The following is a 22449-nucleotide window of genomic DNA, read 5'->3' on the forward strand; positions in this document are numbered from 1 at the left end:
GCTGCCCTTAAGAATTTGATATGATAGAGTAAAATCACCCCTTTGCCAATGGCGCTGTAGTGATGGTAGATTTAGGTGTCTCAATCTGTCATGGTATGGTAAATTGCTGATACTTTATGCTGTATTCCGCTTTCAATTTTTGATTGTCAAGTATAAGAAGGTCCCCATGAAGACATTATATATTATATTTTACAATTGGATGGACAAGGGTTGTGTACGACTTTACCTGAAAAGGCTTGATTTGTGTAAGTAATTGCTTAGAGACTAGTGACAGGCTGACAGCAGTTCATCATACACAAAACATCAGCCCAAGCACGGAGCCCTGGGGGACACTACTGGACTCAAACCTGTGCCTATATAGGAACAAACCCATGCTGGTTAGGTGAGAGCAATTTATTTTCAGAGGTAATTAGACAGAGGTATCCCTTATAGCTAATAGATTCAAATATTTAATCACACTTGAAGTTAGCTAATTAGACAAACTGGATGATAATTGTTTATCTTTTTGTATACAGTGAACCTCTCTATTACAGACATTTTAGGACCCAGAATTTTTGGCCACTTTTTGCCTCTTTCAGAGGTAAGTATTAACTAGACTTGTTGCATGGGACCAAAATTTTTGTCCTTATTATGGACTCATATGGAGGTTTTTTCTCGGCTATTGTGTCCTTAATTTGAATAGTTTGTTCAGAGAGGTTATAGGTGTTATGTGATCAGTTTTCCAATCTTGTGGTCTGAATGTACTGCTCTGTAAAGATATTTCAAACAGCCCATGATAGATAGAAGGATGACACCCGGCTTAGCTAACTGATCTGCACACTGTTTGAAGACCTCAGCTGGCCATCCATCTGGTCGACAGGTCCAGATGATTTGCTTCTGATTGTTAAAGTTTTGGGTCAACATCTATAAAGCTTCAGCCGGAAGTGATATATTAAGACTCTTTGAATAAGGAGGGCCCTTTGGACCCCCCTGGATTTGCCCCTGTTATTTTTTGCTTTTTAATGGTGACATGGGTGATCATGGTAATGAATGCAGATTGTTGCAGGTCACGATTCCATGAGGTACGGAGCTTCATTTCAGTAATACAAATCAGTAAGTTCCAGTAAGGCTAGGACAGTGTATAACTGAAGTTTTCCGAGTCACGGGACACCAATATGGACACCATGGGGGATGGCAATAGTGACAGTGGTGTACATATTGGGACTTTTTTGGTGTTCAGGGGGACACTTCAGTTTTACAGTGTATGCAGGGTAGATAAGGCCACTACAATGAGATTACTTGTTTCTCATCAACTGCCCGCACCAAAATTTTCTTTTGCCCATGCGCACTCATTATTGCACGAGATGGTAGCATGGCTTTTTTGAGTGTTGTGGTAGTGGGTTTATCACGTAGAAAAGCACTATTTCCATGAAAAACTACAATCCCATTGAGATACAGACACCATTTATGAGTGTTTTTTACTTCTGTGTTGATTAGAGAGTTTTCTGGAGCATCAACAACCACCAAGGCATCAACAGTGAGTGCTACAGTGTACATTAGACCATACACTAGCATTGGTATCGTGACCTGCATGCCCTATGTGCAGGGCCATCATATCTAAGAGACATAGTAGCTTTAGTGTTGCTACTTCTGCCACAAGCTTACACAGCCCCTCCCCCTAATAAGACTGACCAGCCTACATGTGCTAAGACTGCTGCTGTCTGCTGCTGCATGGTACATGACTCCAAGACTGGTGGAACTTTCGCAAAGGACTTGAATGCTTTGTTACTGAAGTTGAAGTTTATGTGCACTTGGAATTTTACCCTCAGTGTGCACCAGTGCTTGGTGTGCATCCTGCCAATAGCCTAAAATAAAGGATTATTATACTGGTTTTGTACAAATATGCTATGGCTTGTGCAATAATGAGATAACCCGCCCGACCACATGTATTACTCTATGAGAAGTTGATGAGAAACAAGTTATCTCATTGTAGTGGCCTAAATTAAAGTAGCTAGCTATAGCAGCTAACTAGGTAAGGTGTAGCCAAGGTTGAACTGACCATAGATAGAATATACTACCTATGAACTGACTCATAGCACTGTCTGAACACTGAGACTTTCAGAATTATCACGTTGACATGCATTGACCTGTTTAAGTAATTGTTTGTCATGTAATAGAATACGGATAGTAATCGGTACATTGATTAGGATATTTCGTAATATAAGGCTACGTGCTTGTCAGTTGTGAAGTCGCTTTATTATCGAAACATCAGATCATTATGAGCAGTTGACGATGGACCCTTACGATACAGATTTGACTTCGTACGAGCAACGTGCAGCGGTCAGAAGGCAGATTAGGAAGGAGAAACTCGAATCGCAGTCAAGTGTAGTAAGAGCTTTAGTGTATGTTTAGTGCTATTTTCGTTGTATTGTCAATCCATTTCTGTATCGTATTTTACTGGAGTGTCATTTTGTGAAGCTGTTTCACTGTTTTGAACTGGTCGGGTAGTGGAGCGTTTAAAGTGACGAATAAGTCGTTAATTGGTTACTGAGTGCTTTTGCGTTGCTCAGCATGGTTTAAAATTTATGTATCTTTTGTCGTATAAGAGAATCGCCACTAGGTGATATTTAAATCGTGTGGGTATTGTTGCAGAGAGAGGCGTGTTTTGTGGTGTGGTGCACTTAGTTTAGTGTGTGTTGTGGTTTGTTAGTTGCTGTGGTGATGCTTGATCAATACCAGGTTGTTATTATAAATGGTAAAACTGCTAGTTTATCATTTGGTATTAAGCCACTTCACAAAAAGCTGTGGGTTTTGCTTGTTATCCAATCAACCAATTTAAACATAGCGAGTGTTTGTTTTTGATTAACTGTGCTATTGAAAGGATGCTTGTTATCTGCAAGAAGCCTTGTAATCATACCTGCTGTGTTGGTGTGTCTGAGTTCTGTTTGGTTTAGAGTTACCTTCAATCTCTTTGAACTTTAATTGTACGTTGAGTGGCTTCAACCCCGTACTGCCTAGCACCTTTCTCCCACATATTGTTCATTGACATTGATGGGTGACTTCCTGAGACTATTAGTGATATAATTCTTGTTTTTGTCAGTTAGCCATGAGATAAGATGAAAAAAGATATGATTACCAGTAGTAAGGTGTCATGATTTTCCTGTGTTATACTTTAATAATTTGGGACCTTAATTAAGTGTCAAGTGTCCACATTAATAGGTCCCAGTGTCTTGGGACCTACCTGTGTAGGACCAATCATGTTAAGGTGTCCTGATTTTCTTTAACTCAAGTATTCAGATTACACAAATGAACGTTCAACTTCTGAGTGATAACCATTTCTCCCTTTGTAGAGCTGTCACAACCTTATCATATTATAGCTGAGGTACTGCCAAGGTAAACCAACTCACCAACTGATTATTAACCCCCTACCTCATTTCTCAGCTAGAGGAATCACTGCAAGTGTTCCCTCCCTTCATATTTTGTTCTTGTCTTGCTGGTTTTTTTATGGCCATTTCCTGACCCAGGCCAACCATTTATGGTCTCCTGTATCTGTTGTCCTTGTGAAGGTCTTATGTTGGTAATCAGCTGAGAAGAGCCCCATCCTGGTAGTTGGTTTGTAAACTAACACCATATATTGTTACCAGAATAGTGTGAAGGAGTAATGTGTTTGTGTATAGGTGTGCGTGCGCGTGTGTGTTTCGTGTTTGAGTTAGTGTACATGTGTGTGCGTGTGTGCGTGTGCATGTATGGGAGCACATACACTTGTGTGTGTGTGTGTAGTTCTTAGCATGTGTAGTGTATGATATTTCCTTCAAGAATCTTCCCAGGACAATTTGTACATATGCATGTTGTGAGGATATGAATTTCAAATGCCTACAGCTGTGCTGACCAACATAGACTCAACCACACACTGTAGACAACTCCACTGATGTGTAGGCAGTCACCACCTCATTGTGATGTCATTAGTATTCATGTATCATCATGTGACCTCAATTGGACCATGTAAACTATCCCACACAGCTGGGCAGGCTGTACGGTATAAACAATTGATTTTGTGTAAACAAATCCTAGTTGCTGCAGAAGTTCTTATAGTACTTGCAAATTTAAAATTCAAATTTGGTTTCAAGTTCAACACAGAAACAATTTAATCTGTCAAAATCTTGTGCTCTTGTCTGTTTTCACACAAGAGCTTCTCCTGTATCAGATGAGTATTAAGGGCCTTAACTATGTTATAACATTATGATGTAGTTCTGCTTCATTGGACGAGTACTAGTGTCTCCATTATAGAGATAACTGACAAGTGTAATTGATATTGTATGGGACACCTCAGCAGAGTGTGTGTGAAGATGTCACCACAATAGACTTGTGTTGTATGAATGTGTTTAACAGGTGATAGTGTCTTGCATAGCCAGTCCCTTTGTCCCTTTTTCTTTATAAAAAGTACAAAGGGGCTGTAAAGTAGATCATAAGTCCATGGTCTTTATAATCTCAGTATGTCAGTAAGTTAGTTTCCTTGAGGATGTTTGGTGTATTGAGTGAGGTCACTGGGTGTTTATGTTAGTGTTAGTGTAGTCAAGTGTAGTCATCTTGAAGAGCTGAACACCCAATTACTTCATTATGGCTTCTTAACTTGGTTGAGTTGTAATGAGAATATAAGTGGCTTGAACAGATTGTGGAGACACTTGTATTGTATGACTTAACTGAACATGTGTTTTGTCATTACAGTCTGACCACCTTATACTGAATGGTGACTCTCCAGTTAATGGTGATTATTCCCCAGTTAATGGTGATACTAAACTCAGCCATGTTTTAGTAGAAGAGATCACTCTGCCGGAGATGGAGAATGGCATTATTGAGCAGCCTTGTATTGTAACTGTTAATGGTGATGGACCTTGTAAGAGATCTAGTTCTTCTAGTGAAGATGACAAGTTTGATGATGGTGACATGTGTAATGGTAACCGAGACTCTGTCGAGAGCTTTTCCACACCGGTGGAGAATTCCCTTCCAAGTGTTAAAGAGGCGTGGGTTGATATGAACAATGACACAACACACTCGGATATTTCAGAGTTGAGTCTACCGGACTCTCTACTTGCTGAGATGGGTAGTGATGGACACTCAGTCAATAGTGTGACTACTAACTCTATTGTGTCAGAGCCAGTAAATGTTGGAATCACAAAACAGCGCTCTAAGAGTGAGTCACCAACTAGTAGTTTGAAGAGAAACACAAGAAAAGCATCTGCTCCTAATTTGGGACTAAGTGTATCGACGGAGATAAAAAGTGTTGAAGATGAAGACAATACTGAGGACTTCTCATTGCGTCGCTCCAAATATACTCCGATTCGTCGTAAACGGAATTCTATTTCAGGGTCAAATCCGTCTAAAAGTATAAGTGAGAGATTTGATGACTTGGGACCACTACCCAAAGTGCTTGACAGACTGGAGGAAAATGTTGAGAGTGAGGTCAAGTCACCAGAGCCTTTGAACAAACCTGCACATCATGTTGATGTACTGGATGGACCTGTTAATAAACCTGTTGATAAACCCACAAAACCTGTTAATGCAGTCAAAAAACCTGTTAGTGCACCTCTTCATCAAGCTGGGACCCAGCCAACAACATCGGATAAGACTGAGACAAAGTTGACAGGTAAACAAAGAAGGAGATCAGTTAAAGGATTGTTCACCAGAAAATCGAGCACCGGTACTCCTCCTGTAGTTAAGACAATAACTGAACAGACTACTGAGCCAGCAGCCAAACCTGTTAAAGTAAAGAAAGCTACAAGGAGGGCACCATTACGAGGCATTGTCTCAAGATTCTCACCCAAACGTGATATACCACCCAGCAAAACTACTAATACTATCAACAGTGGCAAGAACGATGTTGATAATGCAAGAAAGCCTCCCATGATGAAGCACAAGTCTCATTCAAGCAGTTCTTTGTTGAAGAGGCAAACAGACGACAGGAGCTCCACAAAAAGTGACAAGTATCAGGCTAGAAAAAATTCTAGTTTTGCTGTGACCAAAGAACCACTCAAGTCATCAAACGTTGAAGCATCATTTCCATCTCGTGAGGCCAGCAAGTCTGTTGATAGTCTTCTCAGTGATGGTAGTACAGACATCTTGATGGCCCACTCCAGTCATGAACTGTGTGCTTACTCCTCTAGAGAGGATCTCCTTGAAGGGGACATCGCATCCTCACTACCTGATGTCAGTACTGATCAAGATGATTATTCTCTAGCTGATGAAATATCTATACAAACTCAGAACAGTGAAAAACAAGATACTTCTTCACTGTTTACAGAAGATGTAAGCAGTCGAGGTCCTTCACCAGTTATTTTAGTCACTAGTCCTAAAGATGAAGGGAAAACACTTGAAGCTGTAGTAGATGATGATGCTAAGCATGTTCAACTCTACAAGGCTAAGAGTATGGAGGTACTCAGTAGTACAGAGCCTGTGGCAACTGAAGTTTCAGTACACACATCAACAGTGCCAACCTCCAATCTCCCAAACACTGTTTCTGTGAGTACTGAGAATCTGATCTCAACTACATCAGCCGAGAAGAAAGGCATCAAAGTGAGTACAGTAAAGAAATGTACTAGTCTAGACATTCTAGCTGTGAGTAAACAAGCTCCAGCTGCTGCTAAAGTGACAACAATTTCTGTGACATCAAGAAAAGCACCAACAAAGACTGGTCTACCGCCATTGGCCAGTAGCGTTCATAAGGTAGAGGTGAAGAAGGAAAATGGTCCATCACCTTGTGGTGATAGTAAAGTGGTTGCTAAGTTACAAGCTCCAGTTGAGAAGAATGCAGCTAATGATAGCCGTCATGCTCCAACAATGACACGTCAAAGTAGTGGCAGGAAAATTTCAGGTGCTGCTTCTCCTTTTCAGCGGACTAACAGTCGATCATCGGTCGGTCGTGCTGCTTCTCCTTTTCAGCGGACTAACAGTCGATCATCGGTCGGTCGTGCTGCTTCTCCTTTCCAGCGAACTAACAGTCGATCATCAGTCGGTCGTAAGAAGAGCATGTCCACCACCCAGTCCTCAGCCACTGCTAACACAGGTCAAGGAGTGAAGAGAACTGTTAGTCCTTTAAAAAGAACTACTAGTCCAGCAAAGAAGACTACAACAATTACCATTAAATCTACCAAGTCAGCCGTCACTGCTACTCCAGTTAAAGTTTCTTCTAATGTCACCAAATCTACCAACACTACCACTAGCAATAGTATAAGGAGAATATCTAGCCCCACCAAATCATCCAACTCTACTGCTAATAGTGGTATTAGGAGAGTGACCAGTCCCACTAGAAGTTCACTAAGACGCTCTTCAGTACAAAGAACTTCTGGTAAAAAGAAATCCACTACTGTTACTCCCACCACTGCTGCCAAGTCAACTACCCCATCACCTGTACCACCAAAAGTGTCCTTTATGTCACTGTTTGACTCAGAGGATGGGAGAAGGATCACGAGAGTGTCATCGGATGAAGTGGCGAACAATGGTAGCAACAATACTGATGATGTTGTTCATGGTCGCTCCACCTCAGAGATAGTTAGTACTGTAAGTCACACCACAGGACTCAGTGACATTGTTGAGAACCAGTTATTGACCACAAGTGTGGAGGAACTGGACACTGGTAGAGTTGCTAGTGCAATGAGCGATACTGTGACAACGAACAAGAAAACTGTACAACAGAGTCCAATGAGAAGAATTTCTTCTGTACCCGTGGCAAATGATAAGAGTACCACACCAAAGTCACAATCTTCACCAGTGTCACATGGTTCGCCACAGCGAAAAAAGAGCAGTACAGGAGTAACAAGGCCCATCAATGTTTTACATGATCGGAGTGGTCTTCCTCAACAACACAGTGACTCTTCTCTTAAGAGACCAGTCTCTGCCACTACCAGACGTACCAGTTCAACAATGAGACCTAGTAGCAGTGGAACTCTGCCGAGGACTTTGAGCAAAACAAAGAGTGATTCAAAGCTCAGTGGTATTGCCACTTTACCACGTACACACAAAACAACTGATAGTACTGCTGTAGATAAGAGACCTGCTAGGCCTCATTCTGCAGCAGTAAGTAGAGGAGGACCGCAGAGCACTCGTTCTTCAAACAGAAAACTTTCCATGGTACCCACCAGCAGTGCAGGAAGATTTACACGTACCAGCTCTGCACGACGCAGTAAGTCTACCGTAGTACGGCCAGACCCAAGTCTGCTTAACTCTAATGAAGGAACCAAAGCTATCACAGATGAGGTTGATGGTGCTGTAGCATCAACCCCTGCTCATAACATACTACGTGATGTTAAACCCAAGAACCCAGACTCTCAAAAGAAGAGCAATGTTCCGTTACGATCATCAATGCGTCGTACATCAACTCTTAGCAAGTCAGCTGACGGTGCTACTCTTAGCAAGGAATCTAGACAATCAGTAACTCGTTCATCGAGACGTACATCAAGTCACACCATTACAACCAAACCTACACAGTCCAGTGACCGGAGTACTCCTAGCAAGAAGCTGTCGATGGATCGCCGACCTTCCAACAGTGCTGTTCACTCCACTCCTAAAAATGAACCTTCCCTGTCAATGTCAGACCTTGATGCTGTGAAGTCAGCTGATAGGTATGTATATGTGTTGTATGTGTTAATTGTTATGTGAACAGGTTCTGTTATGGAGACCCACGTGTTACCCTGTATAATGGTGTGATATATAGCAGCGTGTGTGTGTGTGTAGAGGTAGTGTTCTAGCTGAGAAAGTTTATTGTTTTCTATTTGTATGTCATAATTGAATCATCAGTCACCAGGTATAGTCTATTCATAAATTTGCAAAGTTTACAAATTTGGCGCTTGTAGAATGATAACAACAGGTAGTGTCATGTTACTAGATGTGGTAGGCTTGCTCAAGGGGTGTTATTTTAAGAAGCCATATTGTGCACTATCATAGCCTTGTGTTGAATTAACATGATGTCAATGATGTTCTAACAGTTTTTGTAAACTGTTTGTATTGGGTTACAGCTTCAATACTTTAAAGGTTTCTTATTGTTTCACACACCTTATTATGCAGGTTGCAGTCAAGTAGCCACAGGCGATATGTCAGGCCAAAATTGAGACAAAAGCCATCGTTGGATCACTTGAAACAGTTGATGGGACGAGATGATATAACCAGTGATATTTCACCAGATGTTAACAGCAAAAAGAAGAACAGAGTTGATCCCAACACTTACTCCACATACATGGGTAAGTAGGTATGCCGTGACATACATACAGTAGGAATTTGATGTCATGACAAGACTTGTATTGTGAACTCTAAACTTAATGGTGCGATGGGCATTATAAGACAGTACTACATATATTTTCCTGTGCCAGTAAAACAAGACTATCTTTTGTGTATTTCAACACAACAGCTCTCAATAATGTGACTGATATAGATGTAATAGACATCATCTTTCTTGCTTACTGTACAGTAAGTAAAGTACATTATCATCAATATTTCAGTTTTACACCATGTTTAAGTAGATTGTAGCCAAATTTGTGCGCAAGTTCCATGTATGTCATGATATGAACTGGACTAGGAGTGTGTGGCACAGAACTTCATGTCACAATGTGTTGTACAGTGTACATCATGGGTTATTCCTCTAGTTGCCTGTTTCTTTTACTGCTCTAATTCATGCCATACAGGAAAGAAGAACTTAGCGGCTTCAGCAATGGCTGGCCTGGCCAGTGTTGAGAACTTTGCTGCTGTCAAGTTACGTAAGACTGCAAACAGAGACCAAGGAGAGGTTGGAGTCACAAGTGCTGGAGTGTCCTTCTCCACACCCAGTATCAGTCTGATCCATATAAAAGGTGTCTGTGTGTGTGTGTCTGTCTGTCTGTAGTGTAGTTTGTGTGTAGACAGTGTACATTATATCTGTGTGTATGTTAGTGTATTAGTTTAGTGTACCATCAGATGAATTTTGATATTGTGTAGCATAATGTACACACAACATTGTTCACATTATCATACCAAATAGCTATGTGTAAGGACTACCCAGGTTAAGTTTTATGGTAGTAAAATCACAACAATCTGGCTGTATGGTGGTACCATTTCACTGCATAATTGTTGTTTAACCAAATTTTCTAACACTCACTGACTTATTCAATGTCTTTTCCAAACTCGTGTGCTATGGACTTAATTCTTGTGCTGGTTTGCCTTAGCACTCAGCCACTACACCATGTTTTCGACATGTCTCTGTCCATGAATAAGCTGTAAGCAATTTGAATACTTAGCAAGCTAAGTCTTTAAGAACTATAATCAAAATGGGGTCACTATATATGGAGTGTGTCCATACCGTTAGTGTTAGTGTAAACGTTTTAGTATTGTGACCACTTCAATTTCTTGTACTTAACTTCAGGTTCAGTATAAGGAGCTCAGTGGGAGCAGTTAAGAAGTATCATAGTAATATTATACTACCTATTGTGGGACTGCTATATACCACTTCTCCCACTCATCTAACATTGCAATGTGAGGTATACCTCTCTGCTACGTGATGTCTGTCCTGATGTCTGTTACACTTCATTGCCTCTAATAACAACTATAGATTATATTATTAATGATCCAATATGGTGCACCTTATGTTGTTGGCCATGCCTCAGTGGCTGATATGTTATCTCATTAATCATACACTAATGATGTCTTCAAGGTGATGTGTAATATCATCTGGTGACTGTTGTGCAGGTCGTCGTAAAGTGCGCTCGAGGCTGGTCAACCCAACGAGAGCATCCGTCAACAGCGAAGATGTGTTCGTGCTGGTCACACCTACTGAGTTGTATGAGTACATTGGGGCTAAGGCCAATGTTATTGAGAAGGCTAAGGTAAGAACAGGAGTGCTAGAAAATATTTGTCCATTTTTAAATTGGGTAGATATTATCATAGGTCATCACTTTGTCCTACATGAATTTTAGTCAATCATATGTTGAGTAATGGCCATTGGCCTATAGTACTGTGTTATTTGACTTTGTATGACCCACAGGGAGCAGAGATTGTGCAGCGTATACACCAGAAGAAGGAATTGGGATGTAAAACAGCTACGTACCACACCATCGAGGAGGGAAAGTCTTCAGCAAAGGAGAGCGCATTCTGGGAGATACTGGGAGGAAGAAAGCTGAGTCACGGTGAGCTAGCTAGCTAGCTGTTGTTGTTGTGGGACCACTTTCACTAGTATAGTCTTGCCTTTGCTTTGACTTGTTATCTTCATTGTGTGTCTACAATAACAGTGGCAGCAGGCAGCTGCAGCACTTGTATAACAGTGTTGATGGTTTTGCTTGCTCTTGTGATTTACATGTGATTTACATGTGGTGTGTTTCTCTTATGATGTGATGAACTATGAGCTAAAAGCCATACTCATAATGGCTGTCTTCAAATTTTCAATGAAATCCATTAGTTCGGTGAATTTGTTCAAAGTTATGAATGGTTTTCCATAAACGTTTGCTTCAACATAGCATTGAATCTGTCAGTAACTGTAACAGTCGTTCCCTTATCATGTGATCACTGTCATACAGCTTGTCTGTGACTTGTGGGTCAATTGATTGTTTAATTGGTATTGTTTAGCACACCAGTAGCGGTGGTCACAGATCACCAATTACCTACTTATCATTCATGGTGTAGCAGGTGTTCTGTCTCATCCATTGTAACATGGTGGTTATGTCTTCTAGGTGGAGCTGACACAGTTCCTTCTGATGAGTTGTATGAAAAGACTCTTCCCACCTCGTGGGTGATGTACGAGTTTCAAGGTGAGAAATTTGTGGCTGTACATGAAAAACAGACGGGACTGCCTAAGAAAGAGATTTTGAAATCAGATAAGGTGAGCTCTATCTGCCTAGCTAACAAAAATACTATACAGTTATTTCATTATTGTCACATCATTTGTCCTCACTATTGCAAGCAGTGTCTAGCCCTTAACTGACTGTAATCTAACTAATGACTGTAATTTGTCTTCAGGCCGTGTGCCATTTCCATATATGGTGATTGTATACTTTTGATGTTGTACTTGAAGGCTAATATACATGCTACACTAAAAGTTTAGGAATATGATTTATTGTAGCAATTGTACAACTGAGTTTCAAAGTGAAATATCTGAATACTTAGTTGCTTTCCCTGTGAAGCACTGCATTTTGTGTGCCTTCTCACTCGTGACCACATACTAGGGCAGTTCAATAATTATAATTACTGCCAGCCTTATATAACACATACAGTGTAACTTATCATTTAGCTTGTGTATTATGTACTGTGTAGATATTCTTCTACGATTGTGGACATGAGGCATACGTGTGGATCGGCCGGCAGTCGGTAATGGAGAGTAGAAAGCTAGCACTTCAACAAGCGAGAAAGATATATGATGAGAGTTGTAACACACCAGACTTTGCTCACATGGACTCACGTTCACGGCCTCATAGTGGCCGAATACGGTCTAAGATGACAGCAAGGAAACTGTCCGGCAGTGGGTTTGGTGGTGGAGGTATTAAAGTGAAACATTGTGAGCGTCCACAGTGGGCATTATTTGTGAGGTTGAATGAAGGGTCAGAGACTGTCATGTTTAAAGAGAAGTTCGCTGATTGGCCAGATGAGTCAAGAATTATCAAAATGAAAGGACACTCAACTGCTGAGAAAATGGCAAGTTTTATCTGTTGTAACAGTTAGCCACTGTTCTGTGTAAGCATTAAATAATGATTTGTTACTTACTAATCTGTGTCATTTCTACGTACCTTACAAATCTGATTTGTTTTGATGCTTATAACATGTATGGCTGCTTTGCTATTGTGCAAAATTTCAAGCAGTCTTTTGTGGCTATGGTAACTATCCCTTTGGTATTATCTTATCACTAGTCAAGCACTGGAGTGGCTTTTTTCTTCATTCCCATCTGATAATTACTGTACTCCACCAGTTGTTTGTGGCTTTATCATATCCTTCAAGTGGGAGAGATGACAGTATAATAGCCAAGTGTACAATTTATAAAATTTAATGAGAACGCACTAATGTGTGCATGGTAGAGGTTAAAGTTCTGTGATGCCCTTTAATGTACAGCACATCATACTACAGTAGTTCACCTGAACATGTTTACACAATCATCATCGTAGGTTGAGCAGGTTGAGCTCAAACCTTGTGACATTAGCAAGATGTTGATACCTCAGCCATTATTCCAAGGTCTTGTGTTGGAAGGGGATAATGTTCATCGTGGTGCAGGCCGGCTGGACCCTCACTCCTCTACTGGTACTAAAGTGACTACTAACAGCATCACAAAATGGTTGATCAAGGAGAACACTCGTGTTGTCATTCCACAATCAGAACACAACATTTTCTACTCAGCTGAAGGCTATGTCATCAAGTGGTCATATCGGCTGTGTACAATGAGAAAACTGGAGGGGTTATCTTACAATAGTCCTCGTCGTTCGGCTGGGTCTGATCTTGGTGCATCACCTCAACTAGCACACAAGTCATCCACGCCAGACTGTAGTCCTGATAAAAAATCATCTTCTCCTGGAGTTAGTGAGAATGATGCTCGTTATTTGGAGTCAGGTGGACGTGATAGAGTGGCATACTTCTTCTGGCAAGGTGACGACAGTTCTACACTAGAGAAAGGCACAACAGCATACAGTACTGTGGAACTGGATGAAGAGGGGGCTACACAAGTGAGTGTGACTCATCTGTACCATTTTTGTTATGTAAGCCTTATTAGGTGAGAGTTGTACAGGGAAAAGAGCCAGCAGCATTTCGCAGTATCTGGGGCGGAGCGATGATCACTCTACTACAAAAGTTAGTGTGACAACACACACTCCTTACAAGCAATGTTGGTGGGACACAATTACTACTGAATAGCATTACTTTATAGGGCTAATATATGGGGGACTAGTAATTGATCATGATAATGGCGTGACCTCATTATAAACTTGGTCACTATAACAGGGTCCAGTTAACAAACTGGCTTCTTAAGTCCCAGCGTGATTCACATTATGTGCAAAGATAACCCCTACTGATACTTGTATGTATCTGTCATCGTTATTACAGGGGTGTATCTACTTGATGTCATTACGGTGTACATGTGTCTTGTTCAGTTTTCTTGTTTTCTATCACATTCCTACAATGTTGTTACACCCTGTACATGCTGGTTCTAATAAATATGGACACCTTGGGACCAACCAAGGGATTATCAAAGTGTCCTGATTTCCAGATCATTTTATGTACTAAGGGATACTTTGGGATCTTAACTAAGTGTCTGGATTATGTAGGTGTTCTCAAGTGTCCACTTTAACAGATTCCAGTGTAACATTATTTAAGGAGTGTAGTTACTGTTATACCAACACCAGAGGGAGGGACATCTCATTGTTTGCCCTTCTTATTCTCCCAATAGGTCAGATGTTAATCCACTGGAGCAGCCAACCAATGGTAAAGTTGTGTGTGTTGTCCTTATTGATGACTGATATTACTAATCCCCTCAGGCAATACTAGGCTGTATGAAGTTAGTGGACAGTTAACCAATGAAGCTGCTCTACTGCAGTTAAAAATACCAGATGATACGTGAGTGTGTGCTGCTAAATTGTGATGTGCTATTTATAATAAATGTATTTTCCTTATTAGGTCTACATTGTGTGGGTGCTTACGATCAAGAGGCTGTTATGTTGTTCACGATGTCGCTGGCTGCAAGTTGTTTGTTTGGAAAGGAGTGAAAGCATTAAATGTTCTTAAACACTCGGCAGTTACAGCCGCACAGAAGTTACAAGAAAAGCAAGTGTACTATAGTGAATAAGTACATAGTAATTTTACAACACTGTTGATGTAACTCTTGTGCGTGCGTGCATGTGTGATACAATAATTTTTTTCCCCTGCAGATTACCTAATCTGGAGATAATATATTTAGCCGAGGGTGAGGAGTCAAGAGAGTTCTGGATGCTACTAGGTGGCAAGTGCAAGTATCCATCACTAGTATCAGGTGTGCATGATTCTATTTAGAAACCACCTCTGTTATCAGACCACTAGAGTTTGTACCCTCACCTTGTTACTATGACAACACAATGTGGTAGTGATGTTGATATTCATACTGTAATTATCTTGTTAGGAATACTAGTACTCAAATATCATTTTCCTCTATCTGATATGTTTTGTTACTATCATATGGTACTCCCCCCTTCCCTGCAGTCTCCTTGTATTATAGTTACTGTTTCCTCTTTCCTTACAGATGTTAAGAAGTATGAGTTTACTCCAAGGCTGTTTGAACTGAGCAGTGTGACCCAGCAGTTCTTGGCTACTGAAGTACTTCATCCTTGTAGATCATCAGAAATTCTTGCCTTCCCTTTCCTCCAAAGTGACCTCTACCAAGCGTCACAACCAGGTAGAGTCGTAATGGGACAGTGTGGGTCATATTGAGTTATTCACTTCACATTTTATTATTGTTACCTGACATGGTGTATTGTGAGGGTGTTGTATAACTTAATGATATTATAGACAGTCACAAAATGTCTATCCCTACGATAGTGTACACACAATATTGACTATTTCCATACATTGCAGCCATATTCCTATTGGATGCCCACTATGAGGTGTATGTGTGGTTTGGTTGGTGGTGGAAGGATGACTACGAGGTAGCCAACACCGTGGCAACAACTGCAAACAGCACTACCGGCAGTCGAGTGTCTCGATGGATAAGAGACAAACAACTAGCACTAGAGACTGCCCAGCAGTATGCTAAAGGTGCGTGTGTGTTTTTTTTTACTAAAACTATACCTAAAACATTTTCACATTTTAAACTAAAACGGCACAGAGAATACAACCATAACTAAATCTATAACTAAAAGGAATTAAGAAAGATGACATAACTAACATTAAAACTAAAATTTATTATTGACAAAACAGTAACTAAAACTAAAGCTCCTTGTTGAATCATCAGCAACTGTCAGTGGGTAAACCTGACATGTGTATAAATGAGTCACTTTTTTAGTTCCTACAGTAGTAATACAAATTAGAACACTTGATTTCTTTGTTTACTGTCACCATTTAGGCACAAAAATTGAACGTGTTAGTTCTGTTTTATATACCATATCTCCCTTGGTAACCAAGTAGTATGGCTTCAGTAAGAGAATGTGTTTGTTAGGTGTTATCTGTGTGGCTTCAATGGCATGTTTCCCTATAATGTGTCATTTGACTCATGTCCCAGCTGTGTACTTTATTATCCCATAAAGGACCTATGAGAAGGCTATGTACAAGGTTTGTTATGCTTATTTCTTCTCCCATAGCTTGTACAAAGTTTCGGACGATACAAGTGTTTGTAGTGTATGCTGGTATGGAACATGAACACTTCATTCAACACTTCCCATTCTGGATGGTGAGCAAGGAGGTGCAGCAACTCAACTGCAAGGTGAGTAGCCTCTCTGATTAGTACTGTGCATCTGAGACTTGTGGTCAGTGAGCCTCGTTGTTGGTTGGTTTTGTACTGTGATTATTGCATGATAGCAATAATCAATTAAATCAAAGTGGCATGCAATGCATTATCCTATATACCTCGTTTGGATTTGCGTTAAGCCCTGCACCATATAGCTTATGCAGTCAGCCATCTTTGTTGTTCTAGCCTATCAAATCATGTTGTAATCAGAACATCTGTATTAAAAATGGAGTAGGGCCCAAAAACTTTCAGAAATGTCACCGTACCTCACTGTAGTGGGTGGAGTCTGGGTAGAGACTAGTTTGTTGGTTTAGTGTGGCTGAAGGCAAGTCTTGATGAATATCCTATATTGTACACTAGATGTACATTTGTTCATATTTGGAGTAATACAATTAGTGAGAGTATAATACAATTAGTTAAGATGATTAGTTCAGTTACCTTATTAGGAAGAAGATTTATTATATTCATATTTTGTGTGCTTTCCACTAGACAACTATAAGTGGTTTTTATTAGGTATTAAAACATTTTCTTAGTGGTCGTCAGATATCCTTCTCTACATCTGTACCTGTGAGTAGTTTGTATTTGTTTGCAGGAATCCAAGCCAGTGCCGAAGAGACTATATATTGAGGATGAATTAAAGAAATATAAACAGTATGTTAGCATGATAATTACAAGTACAGCCCAAAGTTACAACCCTTTATTTTTCCTTCAGAAAATGTTACACACTCAAGGAGCTACAACAGCGACCTCTACCTGGAGAGGTGGACCCCACGAAGATGGAGGTCTACCTCACTGATAAAGAATTTGAAGTTAGTACTGTGAAATGCTACCATAAGTTATATCTGGGTGTTTACTAAATCCACCTAAATTTTATGGAGGAGCCTCAGGTTTGTGTACTGTATCCTCCATCCTCCATTCATCCTCCTAACTCTCAACTTATACATTCCAGTCATATATGTAGTGGGCATCTCTCTTTATATTATTATTATTTGGGAACAAGTAATCAGTGGGTCCTTTTTGCTGCAATAAAGAGCGTGTCCTCTTTCTGAGCCAAAAATGGATGAAAATCTCTTAAGTTTTTTTGGAGAGTTTGTTAAGAGGAGTTCTGATAGCAAGAGTGTTATACTTTGTTGTCACCTTTTGGACAGTTTAGGGAACTTTTGTCTGTCAAGTCTCAGACTACATATATTATTTAGTGGGGTAGTGGTAACACATGACTAGTATAATAAGTTTCAGTGGAAGTGTTCATGTAACTGTCTATTCTGTATGTGGTGTGAGTCTCTGTTAGTTGTTGATTGGTCAAGTTATGATCAACGGTGTCAAATAAATGACTTTTTAATAACCATTATTTGTTGATGACCACTTCACCCCCCAATTGTTAACAAGACAAGTGACTAGTTGTATAGTCTATTTAATTGTCCTTGACATAACTCAGGGGAGGTTATTCGTGCATCACTGGTGTAGCTATAATAATAATATTTGTGACTCCTTCTGTTGTGGTTGGCTTGGTATGGTCAACCTGCTCTGATATCAGGACAGGCCCATGTTTACATTTTGAAGAAGGAAGTTGTTAGTACTACTGGCCTCATGTCATGCATGGACAGTATTTGTCATTTGATCACTAGTGAATACACAACTGCCATACACGCATCATTTGTCCTCACGAAATTCACACCATTGCAAAATACAAGTTCAATGAGTTCTTCCAACGTGACAGGATATTCTTTCAAGTTGGCTGGGTTAATGATTGCTATCACTATTGTGAAGGACTAGGTGGAACCATCACTACTTTATGTAATAGAGCAATATCATTGACTGTTCTATTAGGGTATTATCTTGAATGATATATAAAAGTCATCTGGCTTTAACTGTACATTGTTGCCAGTTCTCCACCAAAACTTGGGTATCCTGCCTACCCCACTGCTCTGTAGCATAGCAGCTCTCAATTAGTGTTTGAGTGTTTTGGAGATTTCTACTCTGTGCATTAATTAATTGCCAACATCCCAGTTGTGGCTACTACAATACATCACAACATGACACTTCCTCACAGATCATGTACTAATGTGTGTAGTCTTGTGTAATATTGAGACATATATGGCCTAGTCTTTTTGTGTAATTTTGGTTTTTTTTTTCTTATAGTTGGCCTTCAAAAAGACCAGAACAGAATTTCATAAGCTGCCTCAATGGAAACAGACTGCACTAAAAAAGGAGGCAGGCTTGTTTTAATTTTTTTTAAAAAGCACGGGATTTATTTGCTGTATATATATATATATGTATTCATTATCCTCCATTTAATGCCCGCCACCCATCCCACTTCACTTTTATTGTTTTTGTAATAAGTTGAATTGTTGTGATGTCATTGGTTGTGTATTCTAATAATTTAATGATCACATTTGATTCACAGTACAGTAATAAAAAATTGTGTCGGTATCATTGTACAAGATAAATAAAAAAATTGGAAATTTTAAAATGGGAATAGGGATTGCTGAAAAAAGCCACAAAACAAGAAGGGATCACTGGGGTGGTGATGTAAACCACAAATCCCTATTTTGACTCACTTCAAAATGACAGAGCATGTAACTAAAGATTTATGACAGAGTCAAAATAGGGAATTGTGGTTTACATTACCACCCCAGTGATCCCTTCTTGTTTTATGGCTTTTCAGTGATCCCTATTCCCATTTTAAAATTTCCAATTTTTTATTCATCTAGTTTGTGTACTTTTTATTAATCCAGTAATGGATTATGAAGAAGACTGTTGTAAATAGTGTAATTTTGCATTCTACATAGTAACACCGTCAACATTTCAGTACAAACATGAAACTGATCAAAATTGCAATGTGCATACAGACTGAGAGTCTCCCAATATGAGCTACAATTTACATTACTGGTGCCTTTAATAGCTGTCAAATTCAGTGCAAGGATTGTTGTTATACACTTGACTGCATTATTAGAGTATTTACATGACTGCTCTATTACTAGTCTCGCGTGCCAGACGGTTTGTGTGGGGGCGGCAAATACCACACAAACCGTCTGGCACGCGAGACTACTCTATTACACTGGATAACCCGCCCACGTACAATAATCAAGGAGCGAAAAAAACCACCTTGCAACAAAGTCATCAGCCCAGATTAAGCTTCCTGGCCTATACTGAGTTTAATAAAGACAGATTCTATTAGCCACAAGCAGCGCACACCAAAAAACCTAACTTTGATCGTGATCTTGTATGGCTTCTCGAGAGTAATGGCGTTTTGGCAAGAAGAAACGGCCCGGTTTGGGCTGTTTCCATCCGAAAACGAAATCAAAAACAGGTCATGGACACGCACAATAATCCATTCAGCAAGCCTAGCTACCTTTTATCCCAGGATTCTCCTTGTAAACTTCGCTATGTCGGTGAAAGAATAATAATTATGAATAATATGAACAAAATGGCAAATTTCAGTTTTGTCTGAAATGCATGTACTGTTTCCTTTTCACTTGATGCCTACTAGTGGACCTATACTCATTGCATAGAATCACCAGAGGGTTGTTTTGGGTTGAAGGATGCTTTTCAAGGTGGTTTTTAGGTGTGCGTTCCATTAGGTTTTTGCACTATCGTGGTTCATGATACAATGATCTTCTCTATTAGAACATGCATGCTAACTACAGTGTACACATTATAGATACATTATAGATGGATCAATTTGTAAGGACTTTTCATGTCCCAAACGTAGTTAAGGTTTTTTGCTGATTTGGTTTTGGCCGGGGGGTCCGCCACTTTCTCGAAGGGCGTACGAGATTTCGAAATCACAGTGATTTCTCTGAAATCAATGATTTCATTAGTGATTTCATGATTTCAATTGTGATTTCGTAATTTCAATTTTGATTTCGTGATTTCCGTGATTTCACCATTGTTGACTCTCATGGAGCTAGAACAGGTCCAGAAGCTTCGTCATCAGTAAACTGGATGGTAAAAGTTATATCTTCACTAGAGTCTAGTTCGTAAGCAAAGATGCTGGGGCCAAAGCCGTCTGGCTGAGATGATTCCAGGCACCAGTAGCGGTGATGGTTTGTGGTTGTGGTCGTACGGTAGTGCTGATGATTAACAGGCAAGCTAACCGTGTAAAGAGGCTGTCTAAAAATGAATAGAAGCCGTCCCAGAACTTCGTGCATAAGTTATATTCTAACAAGGGTAAAAAAATAATAGGCGTGGATCAAGGAATGCCGCACTGGCCTAGTTATAGCTAGCCGCCGGCATTTTTACGAGGCAATCCACGACTTATCTGCAGCCTATCAATACCATTATCCTCTTAGCCACACAATGTTCAACTATAGACACCACTACCCTTACCACTTCATCCAGGTACTTAGCTACATGAACCGGCATTCCTTCTTTCCAAGAGCTGTCATTCACTGGAATAATTTGCCAACTTCAGTGATTGAGTCAGAAAGCATGCATTATCAAAAAGCTACTACATAAGGTAAATGCGGGTATTTCCGGACAGCGCACAATTCCGGACACTTCGTGTATAGCACCCAAGAATGAATCAACTAGAACACACTTTTCGATTTTTATAATCCCTATAAGAATAGCTCAGTATTCACAGCAGAAATTTCAAGGCAATCCGTTGTTTCGTTCCTCGGCTAGCTTGATAAAGGTACCAAAGTGTCCGGAATTGTACGCTGTCCGGAAATACCCCCATTTACCTTACTTGTGCTGTAAAGTAAAAATGGTATAGGCAATGTTAGGCATTGTCGAGTATCGTCTTTACCGGTAGATATAATGAAGCAGTACTGTTGTTATCTTGTGTATTTTTTCCTTGGAGCATTACTCACGTCCCCTTGGCACATCGGCATGCCCAGCAATAATAATAATAAAAGTAGCTGATGGTGATACATGTGATTAATTAAGTATATTGGAATTGGTTACTATTACATGGTTGCGTGTCATCAGTGGGTCCACATGATTTCAGTTACACTTTTATCACTGAGTTATGATGAATTTAAAACAGTATCTTTGGTAGGAGATAGACTTGGACTCAATCAGTAATGATTAGGTAACGGAAAAGGTGTAAAATTATTTACAAAAATAGATAACAAACAAGTACACAGAAAAGTTAAGCACAAAAGAATACAAAGACTAGCAAATTACAAACTACCACACTAATTACAATAAACTAAACTACTTACAAGCTACACCTACTTAACTACATTATAAAACCTAAACAAAATCTATAATGTCCTCTGAGCAAAGAGCATAGTGTCTGAGGACCATTTTGGCATTGTATTTCCATAAAGTCACTGATTAGGTAATTGTTCTCCGTAAAATTTGTGTGCTATACACTGTTAGCTCCAATGCATCCTGCATTATCAGTTCTTCAGATAATATAATGCAAACCAGTATGATGCATTGCCAGCAATGAACATACCTGCAAAATTTAGCAGAACTTATAAACCTTATCTGATCAATATGTGATTTATTTAATCTGCATGAAGCTGACTTAGCTATATGCAGAAAGATAGCTACTTGTATGTATTACCTACCAGTTTTATAATACACAATAGATTAAATCACACCTGAAAGTTGACATAAACAATATCTCTGCTAACATCAGTAACGTGCACATCCCTTCCTTCACAATGGTATTGAAAACTGGAATGGCTATCTGTTAACAACCCTGATCTCATTTCATATTGACTAACAACCACAGTGGCAGGAAACACCTAAGTACACAGTCAACTGATCTGGATACATCCATGGTCTTCATTTTGTATGCCAGGATTGTTTTATATGAAATGTTTGCTTGCGAGTTATGTAAAGATGTTTAGTGGGTCAGCTGAACAAGCAGAATCATATTATGTGAGCTAATCTTTGAAAAGTTACACCTAGTAGCTAGTTACTAACCAGTACTGACATACATATTTTCTAGACAAGCTGCATAATTATTTGTCCTGAAGCTAATGCTGGGAACTACTTTCTTTGCAAAAGTGTGCTTATAGTTTGCAGCCCTTCTACATGGTTTACCCGTTTCATCATTAACCCATGCAGTCACTATGATGTACCGTCACTTGTGGCTGCGAGTAGAGCCT

The 22449-nt window shown here is 39.8% G+C and overlaps 1 protein-coding gene across 2 annotated transcripts; it reads left to right on the top strand.

Moving 5' to 3' along the window:
* Nucleotides 1-2191: 2191 nt before the first annotated feature.
* Nucleotides 2192-18787, top strand: LOC136242154 (serine-rich adhesin for platelets-like). Of its 2 annotated transcripts, none has more exons than XM_066033571.1 (20): nucleotides 2192-2367; nucleotides 4705-8594; nucleotides 9037-9209; nucleotides 9651-9815; nucleotides 10687-10823; nucleotides 10982-11123; nucleotides 11664-11812; nucleotides 12244-12621; nucleotides 13086-13637; nucleotides 13685-13761; nucleotides 14357-14391; nucleotides 14445-14523; nucleotides 14584-14730; nucleotides 14835-14935; nucleotides 15182-15334; nucleotides 15514-15693; nucleotides 16236-16357; nucleotides 16974-17032; nucleotides 17094-17190; nucleotides 18521-18787. In XM_066033571.1, the coding sequence occupies exons 1-20, from the start codon at nucleotides 2272-2274 to the stop codon at nucleotides 18605-18607; spliced, it is 6819 nt and encodes a 2272-aa protein (XP_065889643.1). In that variant the 5' UTR covers nucleotides 2192-2271; the 3' UTR covers nucleotides 18608-18787. The 2 variants fall into 2 exon arrangements, with proteins under 2 accessions (XP_065889643.1, XP_065889644.1); XM_066033572.1 differs by lacking the exon at nucleotides 2192-2367 and adding an exon at nucleotides 4556-4560.
* The last annotated feature ends 3662 nt before the right edge of the window (nucleotides 18788-22449 follow it).

The sequence above is a fragment of the Dysidea avara genome, chromosome 13 (assembly GCF_963678975.1).
Source record: "Dysidea avara chromosome 13, odDysAvar1.4, whole genome shotgun sequence".
Taxonomy (NCBI): domain Eukaryota; kingdom Metazoa; phylum Porifera; class Demospongiae; order Dictyoceratida; family Dysideidae; genus Dysidea; species Dysidea avara.